At 59.7% G+C, this 23,564-nt stretch overlaps 5 protein-coding genes across 10 annotated transcripts; all 5 read left to right on the forward strand.

Annotated features, from left to right (window-relative positions):
• Window positions 1–143: 143 nt before the first annotated feature.
• Window positions 144–5,902, forward strand: HYAL2 (hyaluronidase 2). Of its 2 annotated transcripts, none has more exons than XM_064274465.1 (4): window positions 144–240; window positions 2,273–3,243; window positions 3,770–3,859; window positions 4,264–5,902. In XM_064274465.1, the coding sequence occupies exons 2-4, from the start codon at window positions 2,323–2,325 to the stop codon at window positions 4,672–4,674; spliced, it is 1,422 nt and encodes a 473-aa protein (XP_064130535.1). In that variant the 5' UTR covers window positions 144–240; window positions 2,273–2,322; the 3' UTR covers window positions 4,675–5,902. The 2 variants fall into 2 exon arrangements, with proteins under 2 accessions (XP_064130535.1, XP_064130534.1); XM_064274464.1 differs by lacking the exon at window positions 144–240 and adding an exon at window positions 255–1,458.
• A 254-nt stretch (window positions 5,903–6,156) lies between these two features.
• HYAL1 (hyaluronidase 1) lies at window positions 6,157–11,448 on the forward strand. Of its 3 annotated transcripts, XM_010589776.3 has the most exons (4): window positions 6,163–8,402; window positions 8,882–9,805; window positions 10,156–10,245; window positions 10,420–11,445. In XM_010589776.3, exons 1-4 carry the CDS (start codon window positions 8,349–8,351, stop codon window positions 10,735–10,737), a joined length of 1,386 nt encoding a protein of 461 aa, XP_010588078.2. In that variant the 5' UTR covers window positions 6,163–8,348; the 3' UTR covers window positions 10,738–11,445. The 3 variants fall into 3 exon arrangements, with proteins under 3 accessions (XP_023403430.2, XP_023403429.2, XP_010588078.2); XM_023547661.2 differs by having other exon boundaries at window positions 6,162–9,805; window positions 10,420–11,446; XM_023547662.2 differs by lacking the exon at window positions 10,156–10,245 and having other exon boundaries at window positions 6,157–9,805; window positions 10,420–11,448.
• Window positions 11,449–13,893: 2,445 nt separating this feature from the next.
• On the forward strand, window positions 13,894–14,661 carry NAA80 (N-alpha-acetyltransferase 80, NatH catalytic subunit). Its single transcript, XM_064274489.1, has one exon. It carries the CDS (start codon window positions 13,894–13,896, stop codon window positions 14,659–14,661), a length of 768 nt encoding a protein of 255 aa, XP_064130559.1.
• An 866-nt stretch (window positions 14,662–15,527) lies between these two features.
• HYAL3 (hyaluronidase 3) lies at window positions 15,528–17,765 on the forward strand. Of its 2 annotated transcripts, XM_064274485.1 has the most exons (3): window positions 15,528–16,520; window positions 16,881–16,970; window positions 17,074–17,765. In XM_064274485.1, exons 1-3 carry the CDS (start codon window positions 15,528–15,530, stop codon window positions 17,341–17,343), a joined length of 1,353 nt encoding a protein of 450 aa, XP_064130555.1. In that variant the 3' UTR covers window positions 17,344–17,765. The 2 variants fall into 2 exon arrangements, with proteins under 2 accessions (XP_064130555.1, XP_064130556.1); XM_064274486.1 differs by lacking the exon at window positions 16,881–16,970 and having other exon boundaries at window positions 16,991–17,233.
• Window positions 17,766–18,016: 251 nt separating this feature from the next.
• IFRD2 (interferon related developmental regulator 2) lies at window positions 18,017–22,696 on the forward strand. 2 transcript variants are annotated; one of them, XM_064274487.1, is made up of 12 exons: window positions 18,022–18,371; window positions 20,220–20,339; window positions 20,425–20,509; window positions 20,609–20,733; window positions 20,816–20,973; window positions 21,126–21,176; window positions 21,262–21,440; window positions 21,520–21,625; window positions 21,866–22,003; window positions 22,077–22,205; window positions 22,281–22,376; window positions 22,510–22,628. In XM_064274487.1, the coding sequence occupies exons 1-12, from the start codon at window positions 18,314–18,316 to the stop codon at window positions 22,588–22,590; spliced, it is 1,326 nt and encodes a 441-aa protein (XP_064130557.1). In that variant the 5' UTR covers window positions 18,022–18,313; the 3' UTR covers window positions 22,591–22,628. The 2 variants fall into 2 exon arrangements, with proteins under 2 accessions (XP_064130558.1, XP_064130557.1); XM_064274488.1 differs by lacking the exon at window positions 21,520–21,625 and having other exon boundaries at window positions 18,017–18,371; window positions 22,510–22,696.
• The last annotated feature ends 868 nt before the right edge of the window (window positions 22,697–23,564 follow it).

Genomic DNA, 23,564 nt, shown 5'->3' on the forward strand with positions numbered 1-23,564 from the left:
CAGCCCCAGATGCCCGAAGGAAACAGTGCCTGTTCCTGGCCCTTTCCTCTCGGAGGGGCAGCAGGAAGTGAGGAGAAAGGACTGGGGTGGGAGGCGGGAACGGGTGGGAGGGGGATGGAGTTTATCAAGTCGCCGGCGGGCTGCCGGAGGACAGCAGCTGGTGTCAGTGGCCCGGCGGGAGAGGTTCGCCAAGGAAGAAAGGAGGCTGCTGACCTGCTGGGCCGACTGGCTCCCACACAGGTGAGCCCGGCGCAGACCGATGGTCTGCACCCCGGTAGATGCTCCCCAAGCAGCGCCCCCTTCCTCTCCTCCCTACCCTTCGAAGAGCTGAGCCCCACACGGGGGAGCGGATCTAAGAAGAGGCGAGAAGAGCTCGCACAGGACTCGCCCCTGCCCAGCTCCATGTCTGCTCCTCGCCGGGAGGGGCGTGAGGGGCTAGCGGGCCCTGGATACCGGACGGCGGCCCCTGAGGAGTCCCTCCAGTCGGCTTGCTCCGCGGCCTGTGTGGCAGCCTCTTCGGAGTTGAGAGGGAGCCCTGGAGGCTCCCACAGGATCCCTCCAGAGATTGGGCAGGAGGGAACGGGAATCCAGGGATTGGCTCGCCCCGAAGCGGGTACAAGGTAGCGGGGCGCCCTCCTGCCTAGCCCCTGCTGGGCCTCCCCGCTGCCAGTCCCGCCGGTCACGCTGCGACCCGCAGACCGGGTTGTCAAGACATCCAGTGCCTCTTGGCCCAAACCCCACTGGGCTGAGGCGGGTGTTTGGCCCCCTCCCCAAGCCTGGCAGCGGAGGGAGAGGGGGCCTGGACCAGAGGGGGCGGGGCATAACTCTCTCCGGAGGCTAAAGGCGAAAGTGTCAGGGTCCCTTTTTCCACTCCGAGGGACCCTAGGACTGGGAGCTAAACTCTGAGGTGCAGAGCCCGATCCGCTGGTACCCCCAGGCAAGGCCGCAGGATCCTACAGCACCTCCTTATGGCTGAACGGGGGAAAGCAACCTCTTTTATCCCTCTCCCTTCCACTGTCCCTTATGCCTGTCCCTTTAAGGGGCTGGCGACGCCGCGGAGTGGGGCGGACTGTACCACCGGCCGCAGACTGCAGGGGGAAAATCTCGGGCTGACGTGCCCTCGCAGCTGCGACTTCTGCAGGAAGCCTCATCGAGAGGGGCTTCATGGTCCCATATAGGAAGCCGCCCTTCCGGGCAGAGGGTTTGGAGGCCCTGGAAGCCGAAACCCGGAACTGGGACCGCGGGAGGCCGACATACCCTCCCTCCTGGGTCGCAAGTCTTGCCCAGGGCCCGCCTCCGTGCTGGGTTCTTAAAGGAGCCGGGGGCCAGGGGGCCGAGCCAGCAGAGGCGCCGAGCCGGGGCAGTGCCTGGGAGAGCGGCCGGAGTTTGCTGGGCTGGACTGGGGACGGCGGTGGCGGCGATGGCCATGGAGTGGGTCCCGGCTACGCCCCGCGCGAGGTGAGGGCGGGTAATGCAGGACTAGGGGGCTTTGTCCCTGCGGACTGGGCTCTGAACCCCTCCCGGGGGGTGCGCCCAGAGGAACGACCCAGGGACCCCACCCCCACCAGGCTGGGCTCAGGCCCCACGTGCGGGGCGGGGGCGGGGTCCCGCACAAAGGCCTAGAGGAGTGGGCTCTGCCCGGGACTACCCTGGCAGGGGGACGCGCGCACTCCCGCGGCGTCGGCGGTGGAAAGGGCCGGTTGGCTGGAGCCGCCGTGGGAGGTTCACCGCCCCTTTGTCGCCGCGGGGCCTCCACTGATCTCGGGAGAGAGTCTGCAAACGAGACAAAATCTTGACAGCTTCACTCTTCTGCCTGGCGGGTCCTACACAGATAACAACAGCTCCGAGGCATGTGCCTTCCAGTTTCTGAGGCTTTGCATGAGCTGTGCCCTGCCTTACCTGAGTGTTAGCATTTTTCTAGACCAAGAGTTCTTCACGGGGTGCAGGGTGGGCCTCAGGGGTTCAGGGCCCACAGAACTGTGTGCTGGGTGTATGTGAGTCTCTCAGCAGTGGGCCTATAGCCCAATTCGTCCATTCTCAGAAAGGTCACATATCTGAGAGGCCCCTACCCAACCATAAGCTACCTGCTCCAAGGAGCTGGATGCTCCTAGCAGTCTTCAGGATGTCTTGGTTTTAGCCACGTATGGTCGGAATAGCCGTGGGCATAGTGCCCATGCAGAGTGGGTTTTGGGAGTGCGGATTGGCTTGTGGTAGGTACCTCCAGGATTCTCTAGTGAGATTTGTTCTTTGTTTTCCCCCAACCTTCCCCCAGTTCCTGAACTGGTGCCAGACAGGTGACACCATCTTCCTGCAGCCTCCAGCATGCAGGCAGGCCCGAGCCCCTCCGTCACACTGGCCCTGATGCTGGCGGTGGCATGGGCCACAGAGCTCAAGCCGACAGCGCCTCCCATCTTCACAGGCCGGCCCTTCGTGGTAGCATGGGATGTGCCCACACAGGACTGCGGCCCACGCCACAAGGTGCCACTGGACCTGAAGGTCTTCGATGTGCAGGCCTCACCTAATGAGGGTTGGGTGAACCAGAACATTACCATCTTCTACTACGATCGGCTGGGCCTATATCCGCGCTTTGATTCAGAGGGGCGGTCTGTTCATGGTGGCCTGCCACAAAATGGCAGCCTCCCAGCACACCTGAAGACACTGAAGGCACATGTGGTTCACTACATTCGCACACAGGAGCCTGCTGGGCTGGCAATCATTGACTGGGAGGACTGGCGGCCTGTGTGGGTACGCAACTGGCAGGACAAGGATGTGTACCGTCAGTTGTCACGCCAGGTGGTGGCCAACCGCCACCCCGACTGGCCACAGGACTGCGTGAGCAAGCAGGCACAATACGAGTTTGAGTATGCTGCACGGCAGTTCATGCTGGAGACACTGCGGTGGGTCAAAGCAGTGCGTCCCCGGCACCTCTGGGGCTTCTACCTCTTCCCTGACTGCTACAACCATGATTATGTGCAGAACTGGGCCACCTACACGGGTCGCTGCCCTGATGTTGAGGTTGCCCGCAATGACCAGCTGGCCTGGCTGTGGGCTGAGAGCACGGCCCTCTTTCCCTCTGTCTACCTAGATGAAATACTTGCCTCCTCTGCCCATGGCCGCAAGTTTGTCAGCTTTCGTGTACAAGAGGCTCTTCGCGTGGCTCACACCCACCATGCCAACCATGCACTCCCTGTCTATGTCTTCACGCGGCCCACCTATAGCCGTGGGCTCACAGGGCTCAGTGAGGTACGTGCCTCAAAGGACCCCACCTTCTTCCTTCTCCTTTGAGGAACCACTAGCAGGTTTGGGCTACCAGGCTTGTAGTTTAGTGACTACTTCACATCCCCTTGCCTCATTCTCTCTGCAGCCTCGTGAAAGGATAGCTGTATTATCACCATCTTGCAGATGAGAAAACTAAGACCCAGAGATGCTGAGAAATTTACCCAAAGCTTCCCAGCAAATCCAGAGCAAAGCAGGGACATGGGCCCAGGCATTCTGACTTTGGAGTCCATCAGATGGATACCCTAGGCTCAAGTGTGCCCTAGGCTTGGGAAACTGAGGCCAAAATGGGGATGGAAACAAGCTTATAAACGCTTAAGGAGAAAATGAAGCAGATGAACCCTTGCTGGGAGGGTGAGAAATGATGACCACCAGCAAAGAGAGGGCTGGACGGAGGGCCAGCAGGTTAGAATAGGCTGGGGCCTGCCCACCCTGTCTGTTCTTTTCGCCTTGGGTCTCAGTCTCCCTCAGTGACTATCCCCTTCCCACACAGATGGACCTCATCTCCACCATTGGCGAAAGCGCGGCCCTGGGTGCAGCCGGCGTCATCCTCTGGGGTGACGCAGGGTATACCACGAGCACGGTAAGAGCTGAGTCTACAGGAACAGGCAGAGAATGGACCTTTGGCTCCCAACCTCAGGGTGGCCAAAACCAGTCTAGCCCCCTTGTCTCTTTCCCACCTGAGACGTCCCTGGTCCCAGCAGAGAAAGAAGGTACCCCCACCCTGCTCCCAGGAAAGGGGAAACTGTGTTCTGAACAGCTGTTGAATTCCACCCTTCCCCGCCTGCCCAGCTGGGCTTCAGTCTCTGCCCCCACCCTCTCCCCGCAAGAGCAGGAACTGAGGATTCAGGCATGCACCGTGCATGTATGTATGTGTGCACACACACGGGTTGATAAGAGAAGGTTCAGTCACCGTAGCGTGGACACAGTTTCCTGTGGGCTGGGGCAGCTGACCCCTGACCCTTGATTCCTGGCCTCTGCCCCCAGAATACCTGCCGGTACCTCAAGAATTACCTGACGCAGCTGCTGGTCCCTTATGTGGTCAACGTGTCCTGGGCTGCCCAGTATTGCAGCTCGGCCCAGTGTCATGGCCATGGACGTTGTGTGCGCCGTGACCCCAGTGCCAATGCCTTCCTGCACCTCAGCACCAGCAGCTTCCGCCTAGTGCCTGGCCATGGACCTGGTGAGCCCCAGCTACGACCCGAGGGGGAGCTCAGCAGGGCCGACCTTGACCACTTGCAGACACACTTTCGCTGCCAGTGCTACTTGGGTTGGGGTGGTGAGCAATGCCAGTGGGACCATGGGAAGGCAGCTGGGGGTGCCAGCCAGGCCTGGGCTGGGCCCCACCTCCCCAGCCTGCTGGCTCTGACAGCCCTGCCCCTCACCTGGACCTTGTAGGGGTCTCCCACGCAGCTGCCAGGCAAGCTGGCCTCTGCCACAAGGGCTCTGCTGGGCATGTAGGAGCCTGTAGGAGTAGGCGAATGAGTCCGGAGGGGGCAGAGCCCCCAGGATGCCCAGCAAGGCATCCATACCAGCTCTCACCACCCCACCTCTGTTCTAAGGGGGAGGGGCAGTCTCCTGGGAGGCCCCATCTCTCCCTGCTGGGGGGGTGGGGAAGGGGGACATAACCAGATAGGGGAGGGCCTGACCCTACTCCCCGGCCCTTGACTAGTTTATTGTTATTATTTTGGGGTCTCTTTTGTAAATTAAATATAAAACAAATGCTTCTGTGCTTGAACTTTCTGCACCTGGGCCAGGGTATGGGAGGGAGATTCCAGGGTCTCCCGAGAGGTTTGAGCTCAGCTTTGTCTGTGCCTGTGAATCCTGTTCTGGGGACTTCTCATCTATAAAATGCATTTGCTGGGACCTGAGTCTGTGGACCCACAGCTGCCTACTCTGCCACTGTCCTACTGGGGCAGGGGCCACTGGGAGTGAAGGGACCCACATTCTATCGCAGCACCAAGGGCCTTGCTTATTCCATATTGATTGGCAAGGGCTAGGGCCAAACCTTGTGTGAGAGACCTGTACCCTCAGCTGGGCTTGTGCGGGCTCCCCCGCCTTGCCTCGCCCACCCAGGGAGAAGGGGGAAGTGGATGTTTGATCTTCCCTGGCTGGGCAGGTAGCCAGCCACCCCTCCCTGCTGTTCCCACAGGCTAGAGTCTCTCCTCCACTCCCCTCTCCGGAGAGCTAGAGCAGTGGACTCCAGCCGCACATACCATACCTCTTCCTGCCTGGGTCGGGGAGGAGGAGCAGGCAGGGGCTTGGGATCTGAATCCTGAAGTTCAGTCCCCATCCCACTTTAGAGATACATTCTAGGACTGGGGGGCCATCCTCAGCCTGGGAGCAGAGGCATCCTCAAAGGTCAGCTCTGTCCTGACAATGAGAGGGCATGGCTAGTGCCAGGTTGTCCTATGGGGAAGAAATAGCAGCTGGAGCAGTCAGACCAGCTCTGATCTGTGTCACCACACCCACCTCTGACAGGAGTTACTCTGGGTAGGTCCCTGCCCCTCCCCTCAGCCATCAAACCCACACCCAGTTCCCCTTCTGAGTCAGAGATGACTCACCTGTGGGCACTGGCTAGCCCAGCTGCTTGGGGCTCGGGGAGATAACTTCCTACATCTTGTTTTGGAAGGTGAAGGGGAGAGGCACACTAGAAGCTAGAAGTGAAGACTGAGTCAGGTGCCGGGCAATAGAGGGTGCTCCCGAGAAGCACACAGGTGAGGGATGGTGTGGTCCAGAAGCAGAGCCTTGGAGGAGCAACCAGGCCAGGTGGAGGTCAGTCAGGTGGTAAAGTTATCCCTCATCCCTCTGGCTGTCTGTCGGTGGGCAGAGAATGGAGAAGGGGGGCTGGGTGATAGGACTGGGAGGGCAATGAGGTAAATTCACATGGTGGGGGAGGAGGCAGAGGGGTGCTCAAGTGCACATGGCCCTGGATGGGAGAGGCTGGGCTGGAGAGAGAAGGTTGTGAGATGGAGGAGCCCAGCAGAGGGAGGGCAAGAAAGGAGGAGCTGTCACCTATCTCCCGAACACCTGTGACTTCTCCCTACTCCTACCCAGCTGTGATTCTCTGCACCTGCCACCTGCCCCACCCGTTCTTATAATCTCCCGCACACACGAGTGACTCAGACATACCTGTGCCTTTCCTACACAGCTGTGACTTCCCAGCACACACCTGTGATTTCATATATACACAGGTGTGACTCTCCACAGTTGTGATCGGACCCATACAACTGCTGTTACCTTTCCCAAACATCTGTGAGTGCCCCACAACTGTGACCTGCACCTACCCAGGTGTGGTGAACACACCATGTTCCTAGGAGGTATCTGCAAGACAGCCTTGGGAAAGAGTACAACTCAGGGACAGCCAGAGCTGTCCTGTGAGTGAGGTGGGGGAAGGTGCAGGCAAGGTGACCCAGGCCCTCCAGTATGCACAGCCAGAGAGAGCAGGCAGGGCTGGACCCTCAAGCTGGACTACTGATCCCAGGCACACCACTTGCACCAATCTGGCCAGACCAGCCTGCAAGAGCAGGCTGCTGGGCAGGGCCCTGGAATGGGGGAGGGCTTTGGGAAGGTATCCTCAGTCTCTTCCTGCTGCCTGCCATTAGAGCTTCTCCCTTGGACTGAGGCCAGCTGGAGACATTGGCCTGCTGGTTGCTGGTTGCCTGTGTTGTGTCAACTGCTGCACTAGTTTTCTGGGGGCATCAAGAGGTAGCATAGCACCTCGGGGAGGGGGGTTAGGAGCTGCCTTGATGCTCTCCTGTCCCTTCAGCCTTCAGGAGTTGTGCCAAGTTTTCTGGGCCTACATGGTCATTACTCTAAGACCCTGCTTCCTGAACAGGATCAGCAGCCATTGTTCAGGCCGTGGCCACGGTGCCCACAGCTGCCAGTACCCTGGGGCCATCTCTCCCTCAACTCTTTCAGCTTCTCCATTTCAGCTGGCCTGTCCCTGGAGGCCCAACCCCAGATAGTAGACAACTATGAATGTCATTTCTGCAGCAGCCACCAGGCCAGGGTGCTCACTGACTCAGACTCTGCTGCAGACCCAGGCAGCACTTTCTCCCTTGGGAGGGGACATGGTTTTTCCTTCACTCTACCCTGGCAGGCAAGCCTGGGCCTGGGCATCTGGCAGGTCTCAATGATCAACTTCTGAATCCGAATAAGTGAAACCACCAATGAATGAACAAGCACATGGTCACTGATAAACCCGCAGCATACTCATGGTCACACAAACACAGGGTCTCAGGGTCAAAGACAACAGGGCCTCACACACACCCAGTCCCAGGCACTAGCTCCTACACTCACATACACGCACCACTGGAGTTTGTGCAGAGGCCGAGATGGTCACTAACTAGGGCTTCACAAAGACACTGTGACCCTGACCCAGCATGTTTACGAGTGATGACAGAGCCCTGACTTCACAGTCTTTCAGAAATAGGTCTCAAGAGCAGGGCTGACCCTCTAGGCAGCAGGCACAGAGCCTGAGGCCTACAGTACTTGTCCCACAAAAATGTCTTAATTTTTTTTAATCTGAAGAAAATAATAATGAGTATATAATAATGAACCCAGCCTGGATTGTATATGTTTATACCCACATAGTTGTAAAATACATTCTTAAATATATTTTTAAGGAGGAAGGGGCCCACAAAGGCAAAAGTGCCCAGGGCCCAGGAATGTTGTAATGTGGCAGTGCCTGAAAGTACACAACCCCTAGGCACCCAGACTAGAGGACCCAAAGAGGCCTCTGCCCAGCTAGGTTGGCCACCCAGGCTGCCACCCTCCCTAACCGCCCCCTGCCCTCCCAGTAAATCCACAAAGCCCGTCCCTAGTGTTGACAGGGTGGGAGGGGCTACTTCCCCCCCTACTCCCACCGAAGGCACTTTGCTGGGGGGTGCGGAGGTGACTGCTGCCTGGCAAGGCCTCCCAATCCAGGGCCTGCCCCTTGGCCCGCCCCCAGACTGGGTGGGGTCACCCCCTACAAAAGCTCAGAGTTTCCAGCAGCAGCTTCCTCTGAAAATTTCTGGTGCAGCTGCGACCAGAGTTGAGGAACAACGGAATCTGGCTGGGCCCTGCCTATGCCCCCACCCCGGGGCTCAGGAAGCTTAGAGATGAAGCCTTTCAGCCCTGAGGTCAGCAGGGACAAATGGGCAGACTGGCGGGTATATAGAAGGGCGGGGCTAACCTGTCCTTGGTCACTAAGCATCCCCTCCTCAAATGGATGGCCAGGATTCTGGGGGGAAAGGAGAGGAAAGGCCCTCATCAGCAGGTCAGCCTAAGGGCCAAGGGCCTGGCTCTTGGTGTTTTTCCCAGAACAGAAATCACAGCCTTCGTAGCCCTTGGGGGAAGTGGGGGAGGGTGGGCAGTTTGAGGCCAGGCTAAGGCCCGTGAGATTGAGGGCAGGGGCCTGGCCCATGAGGCAACTCAGATGTGGCCTTCAATGGCAGGGCTACCCTCCCTGCCTCTCCTCTGCCTTCTGACCTTTGTGAGGTCAGTGTTTGCCTGAAACCAGAGCAGGGGCAGTTTAATGAGCAAGGGGCTTGGTCTGCCTGCCCTAAGCTGGGTTAAAGAGTGTTTGAGGCCTGCTCTCAGCTCTGCCTCCCTTGAACAGGTTCCAAAAGACCCATCCTGTGCCATGGCAGCCCACCTGCTGCCCTTTTGTGCTCTCTTCCTGACCTTGCTGGGCATGGCCCAAGGCTCCAGGGGACCTGTGGTACCCAACAAGCCCTTCGCCACCATCTGGAATGCAAACACCCAGGGGTGCCTGGAGAGACACGGTGTGGATGTGGACGTCAGTGTCTTTGATGTAGTGGTCAACCCAGGGCAGACCTTTCGCGGCCCTGACATGACCATTTTCTACAGCTCCCAGCTGGGCACATACCCCTACTACACACCCACGGGGGAGCCTATCTTTGGCGGCCTGCCCCAGAATGCCAGCCTGGACACGCACCTGGCCCAAACACACCAGGACATCCTGGCTGCCGTGCCTGCACCTGACTTCTCAGGGCTGGCAGTTATTGACTGGGAGGCATGGCGCCCGCGCTGGGCCTTTAACTGGGATGCCAAAGACATTTACCGGAAGCGCTCACGGGAGCTGGTACAGGCGCAGCACCCTGACTGGCCATCTTCTTGGGTGGAGGCAACGGCCCAGGACCAGTTCCAGAGGGCCGCGCAGGCCTGGATGGCAGGCACCCTCCAGCTGGGGTGGGCACTGCGGCCTCGTGGCCTTTGGGGCTTCTATGGCTTCCCTGACTGCTACAACCATGACTTTCTAAGCCCCAACTACACAGGCCAGTGTCCACTGGGCATACGTGCCCAGAATGACCAGCTGGGATGGCTATGGGGCCGGAGCCGTGCTCTCTACCCCAGCATCTACCTGCCCGTAGCACTGGAGGGCACAAGGAAGGCACAGATGTATGTGCGGCACCGTGTGGGTGAGGCTTTCCGTGTGGCCATGAGTGCTGGAGACACTGACCTGCCAGTGCTGCCCTATGCCCAGATCGTCTACAACATGACAAACCGCTTCCTGCCCCTGGTAAGTCACTTTCTGTGACCCTGCCTACCTTGTGAGTTTGCCCTGTCAGGCATTGAGCCCAGTGACTCAGGCCACACAGTCTTGGGGCACTTTATCCATTCCCTCACACGTTCACTGAGCCTCTGTGCCAACCTGTGTGCTAGACACTGGTGATTATGCATGCCTTAGAAAGCTGAGTCCCTGCCAGTGTGGCACTTACAGACTAGAGGGGGCCAGCTTGCCTCTGGCCACCAGAGCAACCCCAGATGGAGGGTTAGAGAGCTATTTGTCCCATCCAGTGGTGTTACATCAACGTGCTGTGGGGAGGGAAGGAGGGAGGCCCCACAGAGCTGTGCTGTCCACTTTCCTAGGATGAGCTGGAGCACAGCCTGGGAGAGAGTGCAGCCCAGGGAGCAGCAGGAGTGGTGTTGTGGGTGAGCTGGGAGAACACACGAACCAAGGTGAGTTCAGGATGGGGCAGGGGGTAAGGGGTGGGGTGGGGCCTCCAGGCTGGCTGGGGAGACCCTGCCTTTTCCATCTCTGCAACCCTGGCAGGCCAGCGAGTAAGTGACTCAGTGCCCCAGGTAGGCATGTGCATGACTGCAATGTCCCTGACAGTCCCTCTTCTCTCCCAGGAATCATGCCAGGCCATCAAGGAGTACGTGGATGCCACGCTGGGGCCCTTCATCCTGAATGTGACCAGCGGAGCTCTGCTTTGCAGTCAGGCCCTGTGCTCGGACCATGGCCGCTGTGTCCGCCGCCCCAGCCACCCTGAGGCCCTCCTCATCCTCAACCCCACCAGTTTCTCTATCCAGGTCACACCCGGTGGTGGGCCTCTGACCCTTCGAGGTGCCCTGTCACTCGAGGATAGGGCTCAGATGGCTGTGGAGTTCAAATGTCACTGTTACCGTGGCTGGCGGGGAGTGTGGTGTGAGCAGCAGGGCATGTGGTGACTGGTCACCTATGAGAACACACACCTTGAGCATCTAATAATGCACTCTGGGCCTGGCCACAGCTTTCCAAGTACAGGCACAGTCACACAAGTCATGGTCACAGTCGGGCGTGCACTCAGTCATCACCATGGACATCTGCCCAGCACATGCACGCTTGCCCGCCCAGGAGTGTCACATAAGGAGTTAAAGCCATGGGCAGACACCATCCACTCATGTCCACAGGTGCCCCCCAGCAGGGTAATAGCTAATTCCTCCAGAGACATGGAGCCAGACTTTAAACTGCAGCCATCATAGAAGCTGACGTTCGCCGAGCATTTAAAGTAGACGAGCTCATTTAATCCTTCCAACACTATTAGGAAATTGAGGTACACACAGGAAGGGTAAGCACTTTGTCCAAAATCGCAGTCAGGAGGAGAAGCAGAAATTCGAACCCAGGCTGTCTAGTTACAGAGGTGGAGCCCTTGAGCTCCTACAGTGTGTTGATGGTGACCAGCCCTGCACAAGTCCTGAACGCATTCAGAGACACTAGCCCCGCACAGCCCTGCAAATAAAGAAGGCATGAATCTTCCTTTGAGGGCTGTTTATTGAGAGCCTAAAATGTGCAGGCCCCGGGATCTACAGGGCATGGGAGAGACCAGGCTGACTCGGTTAGCCCTCTGTACGAGGGCGGCTGCTTCCGAGGGCGGGGCCCAAATCTCAGGAGGAAACTTCACCTGAGGGTTGTCCTGCTGGGAATGGGCTGGGGCGCGGAGGAGAGAAAGGGGGCGGGACCTGTCTGAGCCTGGGGCGGGGCGAGGCGGAGGCGGAGCCAGCTGGAAAAGGGGCGAGCGCCCGGCAGAGGATGTGACGCGCTGGGCTGGGACGCGGCCGCGGCGGAGCTGAAGAGAGGCGGGCCCTAAACTGCGGCGGGCGGATCCAGAGACGGGACCCGTCGGGGGAGGAGGGCGGGGCGGGGCGGGGCGGGGCGGAGGCGGAGCCAGGGCACAGGCTGAGTCTGCGCCGGGGCAGAGTTATGACGCGCCGAGCCGGGGGCGGGGCCTAAGGGGTGTCGCGCGAGGCCGGGTTCGGGACCCGGCCGCTGGGGGACACCCTGAGGAGCTGGTCGTGAGCTGCGGGCCGCTACGGCTGCAGTGTGCCCGCCGGACCGCTGAGGACCAGAGCGAACGGACAGAGGAGTCCGAGCCAGAGCGAGATCCCGAGCCGCGCAGAGCCCGGACGCGGAGCATCCCGGAGCCCGGCGTCAACATGTCAGTACCGCTCCCTCCCCACGCGCGACGTACCTGCCCTCGCGGTTGGCGGCGCTTCCCCTGCGAACCGCATGTGCGGTCCCCAAGTGGCCGTGCTGCCCCGCACGCCCTCCCTGCGTCTGTTGTTACCTCCTAGCGTATGCAGGGCCACACCCACCTACAGAGTCAAACTCCCGAAGCCCCCACCCCCTAGAAACTCCACGGTCCGTGACCCATTAGGAGGGAGGGAGAAACCGAGGCACCGGAGAGGTGCAGTTCCCCTCTGAGCACCGCCCAGCCCATAGGAGGAGGAGTCTGCACTGAAGGGGTTAAGCCCACGGGGAAGTCTGGGGCTCCCGCCTAGAGGCGGATCCTGGGGGCTTCCTCTCTCCTGACCAAGGGGTGCAACGCTGCTGTGGAAGAGGCTGGTGCAGGTAAGGGGCCTACACTTCTGTGAGGAGAGGGGGCTGCCTGTTACTGATCAGCATTGAATTGGCCTCAACTTCAGGGGCCTCCCCTGGGGAAGTGGGGGAGGGGAGCCAAGACACCCCTTCTGAAGCAGGTGAGTATTGAGGTGGGGCGCAGTTGTCCCCAATTCCCAGAAGTCCGACAGCAGAGACTCCTGCCAGCAGGACCTGGGGCAGAGTGGGCAAGCAGTGGGGTCTGGGCACAGGAGGTCTGGACGCCCAGCTCAGCAGCCGTTGGACACCCCTGTGGGTATGGGAAGGAAGCTGTGGCCCTTATCTAGGGTAGCTACGAAACTCAGGCTAGTGGGGAACCAGGCCTGCAGGGGCCTCACTGCTGGGTGATGTGGGCCAGGCCTTGTGCTGGTTCTGGGGCCAGGGCACCGTCTGGGGGGACTGTTGGGCCCATGCTCAGTGAAAGTGCAGTGAAATGGGCAGAGTTGGGGAAGGGGCCATAGACTCTGTGCCCCAGCAGGGAAGGCTGTCCTAAGAGGGGAAAGCTGAGCCTGTGGATGGGTTAGTGGGGCCCCAGGATTGGCTAAGCAGTGGACATTGCCCACGTGGTTGAAAACGCTAGGAGCTGGAGGAGACCTGGGATCTAAGAAGAAGGAAGAGACAGAGGAGTGTCTGGAGGCAGCTGTGTTCCCACTTGAAGGGAGCCTTGGTGGGGTTAAACAGGGAAGTCAGGGGATTGAGTTTGCATGTTCTATCCAATAGCAAGCCTGCCCTGGTGGTGGACTGCTGAAGACAGGATGATCAGCAAGGAGGGTGGGTCAGCTGTCCTGGCACAGTGGAGTTCTGGGAAGGACAAAGCTGTAGCCATAGTAGGCTGGGGCCAGGACTCCTGGGTTCTTCCCTGGCCTTCAGCAGCTCACCATTGCCCTCAGCCTCCATCCCGTGTAGGGCAGGACACCCTGAACCCATCCTCCCTAATCTTCACCTGAGTCAGCCCCCCTAGATATAGGGAGTAGGTTTGCTCTACATCACCTGTGCAATCAGGTGAGCATGAGGACAAGGTACAGCCCACCACTCCCCAGTTCCAGGATGCATGCATGACCCTCCTTGCACTCTTAACACCTCCCTGTCCCAACCCCTGCATGCCTTCCTGGCCCAGCCCAGCATGGGCTGTTGTCCACAGGAGACGCTTTGTGGTCTGAAGAAACACCACTGCCTGGAGACTGTGACCTTAACTCCTAGCCTGGTGCTGAGCCACCTGCAGCCTGGCACATTTAAGCTTGGATCCTACATTCAGGCAAGAGCTGACTCTGAATCCCAGCCTATCCAAGCTGACCCCAAGCACAGACCCTGCATACCAGATGGAGCTGATCCTGAGGCCCAGCCTGTCCGAGCTGACTCTGGATCCTGTATGCTAGCCAGAGTTGACCCTGGATCCCTCACACCAACGAGAGCTGACTCTGAGCCCCAGGCTGGCTGAGCTGACCCCAAGCCCTCCATGCCATCCAGAGATGACCCTCAGTCCTGGTGCAGCTGAGATGATTCCAGATCCTGCACACCAGCCAGAAGAGACCCCAGTCCCCAACCTGGCCGAGCTGACCCTGGAGCCTGTACACTGCAGGCCTGAGCTCCTGGATGCCTGTGCTGACCTCATCAATGAACAGTGGCCCCGCAGCCGTGCCTCCCGCCTACACTCCCTGGGCCAGTCCTCAGACGCCTTCCCTCTCTGCCTGATGCTGTTGAGCCCCCACCCCTCGCCAGAAGCAGCCCCCATTGTGGTGGGCCATGCCCGCCTGTCACGGGTGCTGGACCGGCCCCAGAGTCTCCTGGTAGAGACGGTAGTGGTGGCCCGGGCCTTGAGAGGCCGTGGCTTTGGCCGCCGCCTCATGGAGGGCCTGGAGGTCTTTGCCAAGGCCCGCGGCTTCTGCCGGCTGCACCTCACTACTCAGGATCAGCTGCACTTTTACGCCCACCTGGGCTACCAGCTAAGCGAGCCTGTACAGGGCTTGGTCTTCACCAGTCGAGGGCTGCCCGCCACCCTGCTCAGTGCCTTCCCCAGGGCCTCCTACCCCCAGCCACCCTGCAAGGCCCCCAACCTGACTGCCCAAGCTGCCACAAGAGCCCCCAAAGGGCCCCCACTGCCACCTCCTCCTCCCCTGCCTGAGCTCCTAACTACCCCACCCCCACCCAAAGCAGGCTCCTCTCCACAAAGCCTGCTGGAGACACAATACCGAGACCTGAGGGGCTGTCCCATCTTCTGGATGGAAAAGGACATCTGAGGGCCACCCAGGGAAAGGCACCACCTTTTTGGGTCAATGGATTGCCTAGAACAGTACCAGCCCCTAACCCCTGGAGGTGGCTTTAGCCTGCATGTGTTTTCTGAGTACCAGTGGGGCCAGGAGGTGCCTTCCGGGGCTCTGGCTCAGAGCCATCAGTGTGGCTGAATAAAGGCTTCTCTTGGGTGTGGATGTGATCGTTCATTTGTTGATCCCCACCCTTGCCTCTCAGCCTTGCCTCAGGACCCCTGTCCCTATATGAGCCCCCAGATCTACCTTGGCCCTGGGGCCCTGGTGGAGGGACACCTACCTGCCTTTTGCCTCTCCCACCCTGCTGGGCCCAGGAGACAAAAAGCAGGGTGGCTATTCCCTTCCCCATTCACTCATCACCACTCACCGAGTACCTACTGTGTGTCAGGCTCTGGGCTAGGCACAGGTAACAGGGACAAGACAGATAGGTCTCAACCCAAAAGGACAGACAGGGAGACAGGCATAGAGGCAGGATTTATGCTGGGATGAGGAAGGTAACAGGTTGTGGGAGCCCAGATGCTCTCACTCCACCTGTGGATCCAGGAGGCCTCCCCAGGGAGGTGCTGTTACAGCAGAGATCTCAGTGCTGAGCAGGAATTAGCCAGGCAAGGAGGTGAGGACTGAGTGTTCTTGGGGCAGGGAACAAGATGGGCAAAGGAGAGAAGGGGCCTTCTGAGAGTGCTGGGGTGGAGTGGGGTCCGATGGCACAGTGGTACCATGGCAGAGACGGAGAACACAGGAGGGGAGCTGCCAAGGCTAGCTTGGTGTGTGGTTGCTCTGAGAGGCCTGTGGGACCCCTTGGGGACCATGCTTTCCCCAGCCCCTAAATCCTTTTGGGAATGGGCTGGGGAGCTGCCCTTTCTGTATGGAAGGTGTGGCTATGGCTGTGCTCTCTAAGCTCACACCCCCTCTCTCCTGCAGGTTTCCATCCCTGGGGCATGAGCATGCAGCCAGGCCTGGCCCTGGTGCTGGGGGTGGCCCTGTGCCTGGGGTGTGGCCAGCCCCCTCCGCGGGCCCCTGAACGCCCCTTCTCCGTACTGTGGAATGTGCCCTCAGCACACTGTAAGGACCGCTTTGGCGTGCTCCTGCCACTCAGGGCCCTGGGCATCACAGCCAACCGTGGCCAGCACTTCCAAGGCCAGAATGTCACCATCTTCTACAAGAACCGGCTTGGTCTCTATCCCTACTTTGGGCCCAGGGGCACAGCTCACCATGGGGGCATCCCCCAGGTTGTGCCCCTTGGCCGCCACCTGGCAAGGGCTGCCTGTCAGATCCGCCACAGCCTGCGACCTGACTTTGCTGGCCTGGCAGTGCTGGACTGGGAGGAGTGGTGTCCACTCTGGGCTGGAAACTGGGGCCGCCGTCGGGCCTATCAGGCAGCCTCATGGGCTTGGGCACAGCAAGTGTTCCCCCATCTGGACCCCCAGGAGCAACTCCATCAGGCCCGTGCTGGCTTTGAGCAGGCAGCCCGTGCACTGATGGAGGACACACTGCGGCTGGGCCAGGCACTGCAGCCCCACGGGCTATGGGGCTTCTATCGCTTCCCAGCCTGCGGCAATGGCTGGCATAGCATGGCCTCCAACTACACAGGCCGCTGCCACGCAGCCACCCTTGCCCGCAACACCCAGCTGCACTGGCTCTGGGCTGCCTCCACTGCCCTCTTCCCCAGCATCTACCTACCACCCAGGCTGCCACCTGCCCATCACCAAGCCTTTGTCCGACACCGCCTGGAAGAGGCCTTCCGTGTGGCTCACGCTGGGCACCTGCATCCCCTGCCAGTCCTGGCCTATGCCCGCCTCACATACCGGAATTCTGGGAGGTTCCTGTCCCAGGTGAGTAGAAACTGAGGCCTAGGGGTCTGAATGGGCCCTGTCCAAGGAAGGGCTGAGGACACCTTGCCCAGGATTATCTAGGGGAGGCCGTTCCCTGGGGCATCTGATGAGGGAAGCATGGCTCTGTCCTGGTGAATCTTGTGGGCAAGGCGAGGCCTGGCCTTTGGAGTGGTCTAAAGGGAAACATTCTCTGAGTGTAGGACCTGAGAGGCCACTTACAGGCTCAGTGCCAAGGTGCCCTACACTAGAGGTGGAGTCAGATAGATCATGGGGGTGAACCAGGAGAACTTCTTGAAAGTAGAAGTGAGCCTAAATGGGTCTGGCCAGCCCGGCTCTGGCTGAGCAGTTCTCTGCTTCCAGGATGACCTAGTGCAGACCATGGGTGTAAGCGCGGCACTGGGGGCAGCTGGCGTCGTGCTCTGGGGGGACCTGAGCATCTCCAGCTCTGAGGTGAGTATCGCCCCCTCCAGCCTGCCACACAGCCCACACTGCGGTCCAGCCAATGTTGGCGCCATGGAGCAGAGCAATGGCACATCCCACCCCCTCTCCTCAGGAGGAATGCTGGCGTCTCCACGACTACCTGGTGGGCACTTTGGGCCCCTATGTGATCAACGTGACCAGGGCAGCTATGGCCTGCAGTCACCAGCGGTGCCACGGCCATGGGCGCTGTGCTCGGCGAGACCCGGGACAGCTGGAAGCCTTTCTGCACCTGCGGCCAGATGGTATCCCTGGAGCTTGGGAGTCCTTCAGCTGCCGCTGTTACCGGGGCTGGGCTGGGCCTACCTGCCAGAAGCCTAGGCCTGGGCCTAAGGAGGTGGCATAAAGCCAGGAGTCTTCTGCTTCTGACCAGCCACTTCTCTGGTCCCTGCTGCCACCTGCCCAGGCCATGATGGAAAACTCTGGCTCACCCCTGCTCTATTCAGCTCATAGTCAACCTTCCCACTCACGCACCTCACTCCCCTCCCCATCCCTGGGGGGTGGAAAGGGCCAGAGAAAACACTTCCGCGATTTTAAAAATCTGACCACTCCTGAAGAGGAGGCAGCCCCAGAGTCAGCCAGGTTTCCAGCTGGTTAGGGCTGCCGGTCCAGAGCTCTGTTCCTGCACCTGACTGGGTCCACGGGGTGGTCACAGGAAACCTATCCAGGGGCAGATGAACCCCAAGAAAATTTTGGCTAAGCTCTGGGCGTGCCAAGCTGTTTGCTCTCTGTACTATGCTTTCCTCATAAACTCACTTTTTCTTTTCACTGTCTGAGGTTTAGCTGTCCTCACTTTTCTACTCAGCCCCAAGCTCCTGCCATGGTCACCTGATCGAGGTACCCGTGTAGACCCCGTCGCGAGTGCCCTGAGAGGCCAGTCCTGCCACGGGGGACTGCTCTGAGGGGCAGGTTCAGACTTAACGACCATGCACGTGTACGGTTGGGGGGGGGGGGGATGCAGGGCATTGTGGGTACAGAGTTCAGCAAGAGACTTGTCAGCTTACGGGCCCAAGGAGTAGACTACAACTCCCGAGGTGCTCTGCGCCCAGTCGGCGGGCGCTAATCCGTGCGCGCAGCCTCTTGGGAATAGTAGTTTCGGCCGCGTGGATGAAGGTCTGAGCCGGGTGACCAGGCACTCGCCTTCCCGGCGGCCCATTTGGCAGGGCGGGGCGCCTGGCGAAGATGGTGGAGCGCGCGGCGTGTGGCTCCAGTAGCTTGCCCAAGTCTCAGCTTCGCTCACCGGCCGGTGTCTCGCTGGTCCGGAGCCCCCGCCCGCCAGGTCCCTGACCCAGCGCCCCCCGTGTTCGGTTTTCGGCATGCCCCGCGCCCGCAAGGGGAACGCACCTCGCAAGAGCGGCCAGCGCCGCGGAGGGGGTGAGTAAGGGGCGCGGGGTAGTTGATGGACGGAGGGTCCCTGTCATGTGTCCCTGTCAGTGACTCTGAGGCTCCTGCGATGGGGATCCCCGCCTCGATCAGCCCGGTGCCGCCTTCCGGAACTCCCCTGGGGCTGGCACGTGCCCTGGGAAGCAGCGGCCACGTGTGCGCCCAACTTAGGTGTGCTGCCCCCAGTCTGGAGGCCGCGCTCCCGGCCATAGCCCAACAGGTACTTCCCTCAGGTTTTCCATTGCCTTTCCACCCCAGGTGCCTGCTGGGTTGGACAAACCCTCCAGAAAGGGAGGGTAGCCGGCCTTGTCGCCAAGCCTAATGTTTTCCCGTACTGGACGAGGAAGGTGGTGGGAAGCCCGGTCTGCCCGGGAGAACCGAGGGAGAGGGAGGACCAGCAGGAAGCGGTAGGAGTCTGGCCTCGGTGGGCTTGGCCCACGAGGAGATGGAGGGAGCCCACGCCCTGGAACCCTGGGCAGTCCCGGACTCACTTATCAACGTCGAGCAGGAGTGTAACCTGGTGCAGTAAACAGATATGTTTACTGTGCAGTAATGGGACACCCATGAGGCACAGCTCAGACCTGACCACTACTCTAATGGGACTTGGATTGGGGGACATCTAAGTGGGTAGTGACAAACCCAAAGGACAGCGCTGGGGCGTGTTCGCCAAGTGTTGTCAGCTCCAGAATTAGGGACTGGAGAGACTTCCCAGGGGTGGAGCTTCTGTGAGCCTTGAGAAGGTGGGAAAGACAGCACCATGCCAAGGGAACAAGTTATGCAAAGGCTGGGTTGCTTTGGCAGACAGAGTGGTGAGAGAGGAGGTGAGCAGAGACCAATGAGCTGGACTTTGTCTGGCAGGCAGAAGGAGTATTTTGTGAGAAATACAGCCAGTCTGATGACCAGAACCTGCCCAGCTGTCAGCCTCACCTCACGAAGAGTCCCAGTACCAGAGTGCTCCAGCCCTGCTGACCTGGACATCCTCTGTGTTCACCCATCTTCAGAGGCTCACACAGTTCAGGGTCACTTCCTTTTTGCTGCTACTCCTAGCATTGGGAGGAGCTTGTGTGTCTATCACTCAGGGTTGAAGGCCCACGCTGGACCAAGGGGAACTTAGAGGACAGTATGTTTGAAGCCTGGGGTACTTACCTACCTCTTATGAGCTGGGCTGCTGCCCCCAAGGCTGAGAGATGGCTTGGTAAGATTGTTGATCCACAGAAGAAGCATTAAAAAAAAACTTGTTTAGTCATAATCTCCACCTGTTCCCGCCTGAAAGAGATGCTTTTGCATCTCTATTTTGCAAATGGAGAAACCGAGTCTGGTTACCTGACCTGGTTATATACCTGTAAAAGTGTGGAGTCAGGATTTGAAACCCGGGTCTGTCTGATTCTAGAATCTAAGCCTCTGACCTTCACCCTGCCCACTTTGTGGTCATAATCCGGGCTGGTGGCTGATCTTGCCCAGGATCTGCCTGTACATGGCCCCACTCCAGGCTGAGCCACAGTCCTAGGTGAGGACTGTGCAGCTCCTTCTGCCTCTACCTGCCTTCTAGTCCTTAAAGAAGGCTCTGGCTGCAGGAAGACATTGCCCACCAAGCCTGACAGGGTGTCAGTAGGCTGGGTCTGATACCTAATGCCGTCTAGTAGATAGACCTTCCTTTTCTCCTGCTTTCTGGCTCAGTGCTGCCTGCATCAGCCCTGTGCTGCCCACCTCAGCCTCTGTTTTCTTATCTCTGAGAGGGGACCATGTTCTGTCTTGCAGGGTCGTGGGGCTGGGGTGAGGTGCCTCCAGCCATCCCTCACCAATGGAGGCAGGCTAAGCACCCTTTTCCGCTTTCCCCAGGTGCCCGGAGCAGTGCCCAAGCTGACTCAGGTTCCAGTGAGGATGAGGCGGCCAGTGAGGCCCGCAGCACCACCAGTGAATGCCCCAGCCTTCTCAGTGTCACAGCAGAGGACTGCCTTGGTGAGAGCTGGTGGGAGCAGGGACCGGCTCAGTGGGGCCTCAGTGGGCAAGGGTAGGAAGTGGGACTGACCAGCTGGCTTTGCAGGGGGAGATGCTGTGAATGAGCAGGCTCAGCAGGAAGACCTTGAGGATAAGCTAAAGGAATATGTGGACTGCCTCACAGACAAGAGGTACCGGCAGCCGCCAGCCAACCCCTACATCCATATCCCTCCTCAGCCCATGCCAATTGTGGGCTGGTCCACATGACCCTCCTTCTCTGCCCCCACCAGTGCCAAGACCCGGCAAGGTGCCCTGGAGAGCCTGCGCCTGGCCCTGGCATCCCGCCTACTTCCTGACTTCTTGCTAGAGCGCCGCCTCACACTGGCTGATGCCCTAGAAAAGTGCCTCAAGAAAGGTTGGGAGCAGGAATGTGTGGGGGACCTGAACTGGACGGGTACTGACCCTTGCTGCGCAGGCTTACAGAAAGCATCCCCTAGGGAAGGGTGAGGAGCAGGCCCTGGCTGCTGCTGTGCTAGGCCTCTTCTGTGTGCAGCTGGGCCCTGGGCCCAAGGGTGAGGAGCTGTTCCACAACCTGCAGCCCCTGCTGGTTTCTGTGCTCAGCGATGGCACAGCTAACCCTGCTGCCCGGCTCCACGTGAGTGTTCCCACGCCCCTCCCCCACCCCTAAGGAGCGTGGTGGGTTCCTCTTAACTCCATGCTCCCCTACTCTAAGGGACTGTGAGACTCGTGATTGGAATCCAGGCTCACACTCCTGACTGTGACCTGAATTTGCCCTCCTCCCAACAGTGCGCTTCTGCTCTCAGCTTGGGCTGTTACGTGGCTGCTGCCGATGTCCAGGTGAGTGGCCTTTAGGGGCAGGTGGTAAAGCACCTATGCCCTCGCTCTGCCCCTAAGTCACTCCCCTACCTTCCTGTGTCCCTAGGACCTGGTCTCTTGCCTTACTTGCTTGGAAGGTGTTTTTAGCCGGGCCTGCGGTATGGGTGGCTCCACAGCCCCAGGGGCCCCTGCCAGCCTACATGGCCTGCTGTGTGCTGCCCTGCAGGCCTGGGCGTTGCTGCTCACCATCTGCCCCAGCACTCACATCAGCCACATCCTTGACAGGTAGGGGCACCGGGAGGGGAAGGAGAAGGGAGAGGAGCCCCCTAACCTACACATGAAGCTCAGCCTACCCTTTTCCCAGGCAGCTGCCCTGGCTGCCCCAGCTCTTGTCCAGTGAAAGTGTGAACCTGCGGATCGCTGCCGGCGAGACCATCGCTTTGCTCTTTGAGCTCGCCCGGGACCTTGAGGTGCAGGAAATTGGTGGGGAATAGTGTCTGCGAATGCCACCTGCCCCCCGCCCTCGGCTGCATACAGGCGATGCCAGAGAACTGGGCAGGGGTGTCCAGCCTAGGCAGGGGCCAAGGAGGGGCTCAGGAGGCTAGGCAGGAGAAGAGAAGGGCTTTGTCAGTGAAGGAAGGGCTTGGGTGGCCCATGTTGAGAGCCAGCTGTGCTCTAGTCCTGCCCACATGCTCTGTCCCTCCCCACAGGAAGACTTTATTTACGAGGACATGGAGGCCCTCTGCGGTGCTCTGCGCACTCTGGCCACTGACAGCAACAAGTACCGGGCCAAGGCTGACCGCCGGCGCCAGCGCTCAACTTTTCGTGCTGTCCTGCACTTTATTGAGGTGTGTGAGAACGCGTGTGTCCTAGTGGGGGTGCACCCCCAAGCACCGTGGCCAAGCCCTGTCTACCCTGCAGGGTGGCGAGTGTGAGGAAGAGACAGTCCGCTTTGGGCTCGAGGTGCTGTATGTGGACAGCTGGGCCCGGCGCCGGGTCTACACGGCCTTCAAGGATGTGCTGGGTTCTGGCATGCACCACCACCTCCAGGTGGGGGACCGACCGGGTGGGAGCAGGAAGGGCTGCTTCTGACTGGCTTGATCTCACTGCCCTCTTTGTCCCTAGAACAACGAGCTACTCCGTGACATCTTTGGTCTGGGCCCTGTACTGGTGCTGGATGCTACTGCCCTTAAAGCCTACAAGATTTCACGCTTTGAGAAGGTTTGCACTCTTGCGCACCTTTATCTCCCCCCATTCCCGTTTCCTGGGAGACTGGGACTCTGCAGGGGCTAGAGGAGGAGCCCTGGGCTTCCCTCTTCCCAGCTCACCAGGTCATCATCCCCTGCCCCTCCAGCACCTATACAACGCTGCCGCCTTCAAAGCCCGGACCAAAGCTCGCAGCCGCGTGCGGGACAAGCGGGCAGACATCCTGTGAGGCAGGACCAGCTGGGAAGGAGACTGTCCACACTCTTGTCCACGTTTTTAACAGAAGACAGTGCAACGACTGGTTCCCGCCAGTAATTGTCGCTTTATTTTTTTAATGACAGAACCAAAAACAGATATGGGGGTGAGGGAGCTGGCAGCCAAGCTGCTTGGGACCCTGGCCCTTTGCCCCGGTACTCAGTCCTCTTGCTTCTTCCTGCCCTCTCAGGCCTGGCCAGATGTGTGCCTGTCCCAGGCTGTAGGGCAGGCCTTGAGGGAGTGGGGGACTGTCCCTTTCTCTTCCTTTTCAGGCCTTAACCCACCTATTGGTAGGGGAGGGGGGGAACTGTAGAGCACCTGGACAGCCACCACAGCAAGTGGGCAGGTGAGGCTACCTGGAATGGATTTTTGTGCTGATTTTTTAAGATTATTAGAGACAATTAAACAGAATGCTCAGTTTTCTGTGGTCCTGGCTTCTGGGTGTTTCTGCCTGTCACTTCCCCTCCACCACCCCATGCTTGGGCCCAGCTGGCTCTCCCTGTCTCCCCTTTGCCCTCCAAGGCAGCCTCTACTCAGGTGGCCCCTCCCCCTCCTCATAACCCAACCTGTCCTGGGAACTGAAGCTGGACCCCACTGGGAGGCCTGGCAGAGTTTAGACGACAGGAGTGGAGGTGGTAGGCAGCTATTTCTGGACTTCTTGAGCTTGCTATCTGGGGGGTGGCCAGAGGGTGCTGACGGGCTACGGGAGTTGCCAGGAGGCTGATGCCCCCGCCTCTGACCTTGGACTACCCAGGCAGGGCCGTGGCACTGGAAGGCTTGGCTAGACCTGAGCTGCAGCAGTCAGGAGGGACTGGCAGCTGTGGGCTCAGGTCCTGCTCTTGTACAAAAACCTCATCAAGGAAGTAGTGTAGATGTAGCCGGCGGTGGGAGGGGGGGAGCCCTACTGGTGGCCACTTTATTTCCCCCTCTACACACCCCCAGACCCCA

This window comes from Loxodonta africana, chromosome 22 (genome assembly GCF_030014295.1).
Source record: "Loxodonta africana isolate mLoxAfr1 chromosome 22, mLoxAfr1.hap2, whole genome shotgun sequence".
Lineage (NCBI taxonomy): Eukaryota > Metazoa > Chordata > Mammalia > Proboscidea > Elephantidae > Loxodonta > Loxodonta africana.